Source organism: Rhipicephalus microplus, chromosome X (genome assembly GCF_043290135.1).
Source record: "Rhipicephalus microplus isolate Deutch F79 chromosome X, USDA_Rmic, whole genome shotgun sequence".
NCBI lineage: Eukaryota > Metazoa > Arthropoda > Arachnida > Ixodida > Ixodidae > Rhipicephalus > Rhipicephalus microplus.
Genome location: NC_134710.1, coordinates 6,511,415 through 6,518,820, shown reverse-complemented (window position 1 = coordinate 6,518,820; position 7,406 = coordinate 6,511,415). Strand labels below are relative to the sequence as shown.

At 46.7% G+C, this 7,406-nt stretch overlaps 1 protein-coding gene across 1 annotated transcript in view; it reads right to left on the bottom strand.

Annotated features, from left to right (window-relative positions):
- LOC142777396 (protein Skeletor, isoforms B/C-like) overlaps nucleotides 1-7,406 on the bottom strand; it is a 253,917-nt gene that overhangs the window by 66,653 nt on the left and 179,858 nt on the right. Inside the window, exon 11 of the mRNA XM_075881745.1 lies at nucleotides 5,995-6,160. Coding sequence (XP_075737860.1) covers nucleotides 5,995-6,160 — 166 coding nt within the window. The remainder of the gene's footprint in view (nucleotides 1-5,994; nucleotides 6,161-7,406) is intronic.

Genomic DNA, 7,406 nt, shown 5'->3' with positions numbered 1-7,406 from the left:
CTCTCGGCTCAAGGTTTTCGAGCCCACCCACCTATTCGCCGTCTATCTCAAGACAAAGTGGTAGCAAGGCAAGCACGTGGCGCACCTCGGATAACCGTCCGCTCTGCTATCACTGTGGCGAAGCGGGTCACGTATACCGGAATTGTCAATACCGGCAACTAGGTCTCCGCGGCTTCCACCCTGATGCTCGATGCCCGCGCTACGGTGAGCGCCCCCGCGAAATTGAAGCCTATCTCACGGGCCAACGTATACTCCTTCGACTATTCGGCACCACCAGTCGAGATCACCATCGCCTCGTCACTCTACGTCAGCCAGTTTGCCCTCATCGTCTTCCGCTCCTTTCAGGAGCCGGTCACCAAGCCCCCGCAGGGGAAACTAAGAACGGCGACTTCTGGGGGTGAAGTCGCGGCCCGGCGAACTGTAAAAGACCCTCCTTCGACGCAACGACCAGACGAGGGCGATTCCGGTTTTGCAGTGTTCTCCGACAGCAGAAAGATTGTTTCTGCCGAAATTGCCGTCTTTGTCGACAATCATGCTGTTAACGCCCTCGTCGACACCGGTGCCGACTATTCCGTAATGAGCGCAACACTGGCATCTGAACTGAGGAAGGTTACCATGCCTTGGCAAGGACCTCAGTTGCGCACGGCAGGTGGCCATCTGGTGACGCCTACTGGTATGTGCACGGCACGCATTCGAATACGTACGTCAACATTTGCGGGCTCTTTCCTCGTATTGCGCGTGTGCTCTCGGCCAGTCATTCTAGGAATGGACTTCCTTCGTGAATACGGCGCCGTTATCGACCTCCGTGAATTACTTGTGTCGTTCGAGGATCCTTTTTGCGCTGCAACTGACACTACGCAATTCCGGAAAAGAGCGCTCCGTGTTACCGACGATTCTCTGACTCTCCCACCTCGAAGCAGCCTCTTTGTCAAAGTAGAATTGGGACAGGACCTGTCTGACGCGGTAATTGCAGAGGCCAATTTGTCTCTCCTTATTTCACAACAAATCTGTGTTGCCCGAGGAATCATTCAGCCTAGGAATAGGCATGCTCACCTGCTGGTCACGAACTTCAGTGACGAATATCGCCACCTAACGAGACACACTGCCATTGCATATTGTGAAGAACTTGCCGATGCCGATGGTCCATCTACGTTAGCTTCATTTTCATCGAATTGCCACCCTGACGAGGCCTTCGTGAGCACTCTCGACGTAAACGAGAGACTACCTTCGGCTCAACGAGAAAGCCTTTTGCGTATACTCGGCTCATTTCAAGACTGCTTTGCCACTACGTCAAAGGTTAAACAGACACCACTTGCTCAACATCGTATCATCACGGAACCTACTGAGAGACCCATCCGACAGCATGCCTATAGGGTGTCGCAAAAAGAGCAAGATGCTATACGTGACCAAGTCCAGCAGATGCTTCAGGACGACGTCATTCAGCCATCGACCAGTCCCTGGGCTTCGCCAGTTGTGCTAGTAAAGAAGAAGAATGGTACGTTGCGTTTTTGCGTTGATTACCGTAAACTGAACAAGGTCACCAAAAAGGACGTTTATCCTCTACCCCGGATAGATGACTCGTTGGACCATATACGCAACGCTAAATATTTTTCCTCCATGGATTTGCGTAGCGGCTACTGGCAAATCGCAGTGGACGAGCGCGACCGCGAAAAGACGGCGTTTATTACTCCCGACGGTCTGTACGAGTTTAAAGTGTTGCCTTTCGGTCTATGCTCAGCGCCAGCTACTTTTCAAAGAATGATGGATACGGTTCTCACGGGGCTCAAATGGCAATCATGTCTTGTTTACCTTGATGACGTCGTGGTCTTTGCAGACACGTTTGAACAACACGTCCAACGCCTTCATGCAGTTCTTCAGGCAATTCGAACAGCGGGGTTGTCTCTCAAACCCGACAAATGTCATTTTGGATATGAAGAACTGAAGTTTCTTGGTCACGTTGTGAGCCATGCTGGCATCCGCCCAGATCCCGAGAAAACCCGCGCCGTTGCCACCTTTCCCGTGCCCACAAATAAGCGCGACCTACGCCGATTTCTGGGGCTCTGTGCGTATTACAGGCGCTTTGTCAAAAACTTCTCGAAGATTGCTGAACCCCTCAACAAGCTTACAAAAGACGGTGTCTCGTTTGTTTGGGGTCCCGATCAGTTCCATGCGTTCGACACCCTCCGAAACCTCCTCCAGGCTCCGCCTGTACTAGGTCATTTTGACGAAAGCGCTGACACGGAATTACACACTGACGCCAGCAACGTTGGACTAGGAGCGGTATTAGTTCAGTGGCAAAATGGCGTCGAGCGCGTGATCGCTTATGCGAGCAGAACGTTATCCCCAGCGGAGAAAAACTATTCTGCAACCAAAAAGGAATGCCTCGCTGTTGTCTGGGCCATAACAAAGTTCCGCCCATACTTGTATGGCCGCCCATTCAGGGTAGTTAGCGACCATCATTCCCTTTGTTGGCTCGCGAATCTCAAAGATCCCTCAGGTCGTCTAGCACGATGGAGTCTTCGGCTACAAGATTTCGATGTCACCATCGTCCACAAATCTGGGCGGAAACACACCGACGCCGACTGTCTCTCACGTGCACCGGTCGAAAATGCCAACACTGACCTTGAAGACGACGACACTTTTCTTTCTGCCGTATCAGCGACCAGCTTAGCTGAGCAACAGCGTCACGACTCGGAGCTCATCCCGCTCATTGACTACCTGGAAGGACGCAATTCCCACCTTCCTCGAAGCTTTGCGCGCTCACTATCTTCCTTTTGTTTCCGTGATAGAGTGCTTTATAAAAAGAACTTTCATTCTACACAAGCTATGTATCTGCTTGTTGTGCCAACTACGCTTCGTGGTGACATTTTACGTGCATGTCACGATGAGCCATCATCCGGACACCTCGGCTATACGCGCACGCTGCAACGGATTCAACGCTCCTACTACTGGCCACGTCTCGCGAAGACTGTGAAGCACTACGTTCGCACATGTCGCGACTGTCAGCGACGTAAGATTCCACCTTTACGACCAGCGGGACTACTGCACCCAATTGGCCCACCAAAGGCGCCCTTTCATCAGATTGGCATGGACTTGCTGGGGTCATTCCCCACGTCTTCGTCTGGAAACCGGTGGATTGTCGTCGCTACAGACTACTTAACACGCTACTGTGAAACCAAGGCACTTCCAAAAGCCACCGCAGCAGATGTCGCCCAATTTTTTGTTAACAGCATCGTCTTACGTCACGGTGCTCCAGCTGTCGTCATAACTGATCGTGGGACAGCTTTCACCGCAGAGATGCTGCAGGAAGTCTTGCGATTAAGTGGCACGGAACATCGTAAAACAACGGCTTACCACCCGCAAACAAATGGGCTGACTGAACGACTCAATAATACAATTGCAGACATGCTGTCAATGTATGTGGACATCGATCACAAGAACTGGGACACCATACTTCCCTACGTAACTTTTGCGTATAACACTGCTGTTCAAGAAAGTACCGGTTTCACACCTTTTCGCTTAGTCCACGGTCGCGACGTCACGACGATGCTCGACGCCATGCTCCTGCCCGACAACTTAGGAATATACCACACGGATGCCGCCAAATTCGCGCAGTGCGCAGAAGAGGCCCGTCAACTTGCTCGTCACCGTATTCAACGTCACCAAACCGCAGACGCGCGCCGCTACAATCTTCGCCACCGTGAAGTTATTTTTAAGCCAGGTGATGAAGTCTGTGTGTGGACCCCTATCCGACAGCGTGGACGTTCCGAAAAGCTTCTTCGCCGCTACTTCGGCCCTTACAAGGTTGTGCGACGTCTCAGTGACGTCACTTACGAGGTTCTCCCACAAGGCCATTCGAGACGTTCCCGTTTCACCCCGCAAACTGAAGTCATTCACGTTTCACGTCTCAAACCATACTTTTCGCGCTGTGAATCGCCAGTGAGTGACTGACTTTATTGGTAACTTCGCGTCTTTCTTTTTGCTTCGTCTTTTCCTTACATTTTTCCTATTTTTCTTATTTCTCATTTAACTTTTGTGCCCACAACCAACTACGTTATCCGCCTTACGCCATTCATTTTGCTCGCATGCTAATTTTCATCTAATTTTCTTTTCTTTTTTTGCCTTCATGTACAGCATCGAGACGATGCTTCTTGGGAGAGGGGGTAATGCCACCATTGATGAACGAGCCACTGTGGCTCATACGCGTTTTTGGGCACGAAGAAGAAGAGAACATCTTCGTTGCTCTGGTTCAAGTGAACTCCTGGCTGCAGGTCTTGTTTTGTTCGTGACATTACTATGCTGTATTGATGCCTGAAAATAATCATCACAAGCACAGCATGTTTTTGAGGGTCAACACTACCGGCTGAGGCTCCAGCGACCATTCCTTCTTCTTCTCCTCCTTCTTCACCTCTTTTCATGGCTCTTACCCAAGGGGTTTAGCAGAGTGCTAGGTGAACTTTTTCCTTTTTTTTCAATGTTTCTTCGCAATACTTCTCGTGTAAGTTAGGAATAGTTAATACAACAAGCTTAATTACGAAATATTAGTATTGTAATATTTAAAAGGGTGAAGAATGTAGCTGAATATTTTCTAGCATGAGTCATAAATTCCTCTATGGCGTAGTAAACATCCATGTAACTGAAGCCCGGACGAGAGGCGCCAAACGAAAGAGCAACTGATTTGGATATTTCCAGACCCAACTTTTGAAGAGGTGGTGCTATGAATCTTCTAAATGACGCGTACCGGCGACAAGACAGAAAGTAATGACTAATTCTTTGCTCCTCCTTAAAGAACAGACGCAGAGGAGACAGTGCCTGACGTGCTCTTTGCAGATAAAAGTTGAGGGAGGTAACCCGGCAGTGAAGTTTCGTTATAGCCACTTCCATTATTCTCGTCCGCAATAACTCACTGTTCCAGGGAAATACTAGGTGCTTATATTCTGGAGAAGCTGTCAAGACAGGGTCTGATAAGCATTTTTTGAACGTTAGTGTGCGGAATCTTGCAATTGTAATGTATGCTGTCAGTGGCGGAAAACTCGAATGCCGAATGATTGGCACCAAAAGTGCCACCTTTCCTAAAAATCAGCGCTTTTGTTTAAAAACAAACTTTTTTGCCCTGGTACAAAATTAAGTGAAGAAATTTAACGTGCGCAAGAACTGCTACTTTTAAAAGCTTTAGTAGAGGCGCTTCACCAAATGCGAAGGGAGAAGAACACACAGATAGTGAGTCAGCGAAAATTCCTACTACTATAACTCAAATGGGTAACTTTTGGAGAGCTAATATTACGGCCATAAATTCAGCTATAAAAACTGGAAATAAATCAGGCAGTCGTAAAGAAAAAGACCACTCAAGTTCAGGGCAGAATATTCATACGCCAGCTTTTTCCTCAGTTTGCGAAGCATTTGTTGCAATAACCACGTTCATTGGCAGATTATTTAGATTCTCTTGTAACATTCCATTTGAAATTCCGTGAGGTAATAATTTCGCATGGTTTAGAAAAATATCGTAGTAGACAATGCCTATGAGTTTACATTGCATGATCAAAGGACGCACATCACGAATTTGTACCTTTAGGGAGTCGAGTAACTTTTGTACAAATACGATTGGTCGCTTCCGGAATCCAGGCCAGTGCTCCTTCTCCTCAATTAATCACGTGAAGCAAGTGTCTTTAATTATTCTCATTACTCTGTTATGTCCACTTAAGAGCACGCTCTTGGAAAATGTGGTCGAAACTGTGTCGAGGTAAAATGGTGAGCAGTTAGACTGCATATAAGAGGATTCGAATGAGAAAATAAATATTCATATATACGCGTTTGTTCACATACAAGCGGGCCTTGCTTGAAGCCGCGCGCACACATTAAATTTCTATAGCTGCATTTGCACGATCCTTTGACAGCGGGAGACACTCCCACGTGAATATTAATTCCTACACCTGCCTTGCCAGTATGATGGAAGCACGTTATCGCCTAATTCAGCTGCTGAACAAAGCCACCGACCTGGTGCTGAGCCGTCGTAGTAGAAATTCTTGAGCACCAGCGTCCGCTTGTCGTGAACAACGACCGCCTCGGCATGGGTGTTGTGTGCGCCGCTGATGTGAGCCGCTACTATCGCTGGTCGCGGGTAGTCCACATTACTTGGGATGTCCACGTGAGCGAAGCTCGTCTGCGAAGCATGTTTAGGCCGGTCTTTGAACGAACGAAAGCAAGAAAGCAGGGTGTTCAAGAGAAAATATCGTTCCACCGATAACAGGGCGTTTTTTTTTTTCGAAAAAGACATTAATGAAAGAACATGTTTAATTGATGAGCCTAAAAATGTTACGGTGGTAAAAGGAAACTGTTCAACATTTGCCGAAAGTCGTCTTGCTAATTGGTGGATGCTGGCCACATGGGGCCAAACAAGAACAAAGTTTAGACGAATCTGTGTACTACACATCATTCTCTTGCTAGCTGAAGCGCCTTGCTATATGCCAGGCACAATATCCATGGTTGAAAGCTCTCATAGACACTGTTTCGTGTTCCGCGTACTTATAGAAAAGTCCATGCGAAATCATCTTGATTTACTTATTCGCCCGCTGTGGCGGCATCAGAATAAACCCTAAACAAAGGGCCTGACTGGAAAGGAGCCGGCCACACGAAACATTGTCATTGTTGCCTTTCCACTTATCTAGAGATAGGCTAAAATTAGCGCTATTCATTGCGAGCAATACTGACAATAAAATAAAACGCTGGCGTTTCGACTAACTTTTCGCGTAAAAACAGAATACAAATTAAAGAAACTGCTACGGCGTAGTTGTCTACACGTGTAATGTGGATCTTGTGTTTTTTTTATATGCACTCATTTGCAAGCATACTTCTGAGCAAAAATTTAGCGTGGCATTTCGCTTATGAAACATCATTGTTTTTCATTTTTGTTCGCTCTTAATTTTTCTAACTACTTTATAATAGGAATGATTACTGTTTATATGCCCTCTGCTTGTGATATAATGTGCATGTTGTTATGTGCTATAATCGCTGTTGTGCATTTAACTACAATTCATGTAACGTGTTCAGTTTTGCTTTCTGCTTGCAAGGCTCTGCCACTCAAGGCTCCATTTGGCTTTGGCAAGCCTAGCCATATTTACTGCTTTTTTGGAAGAAATAAAAGGTATTATTATTATTATTATTATTATTATTATTATTATTATTATTATTATTATTATTATTATTATTATTATTATTATTATTATTATTATTATTGCAAACATGCAGACAGTGCTAAACATTCATTCATAGGATTTCTAGGTAAGATTCTAGGCCATGAGTTTAGGTCCCTTATTGTGCACGCGATTCGTGGCGCAGGAAGATGCGTTTGCAGGCACGTTTGCTAGATGCCACGACCATACCCACTTGAGTTCGAGATCGGGTTCCAT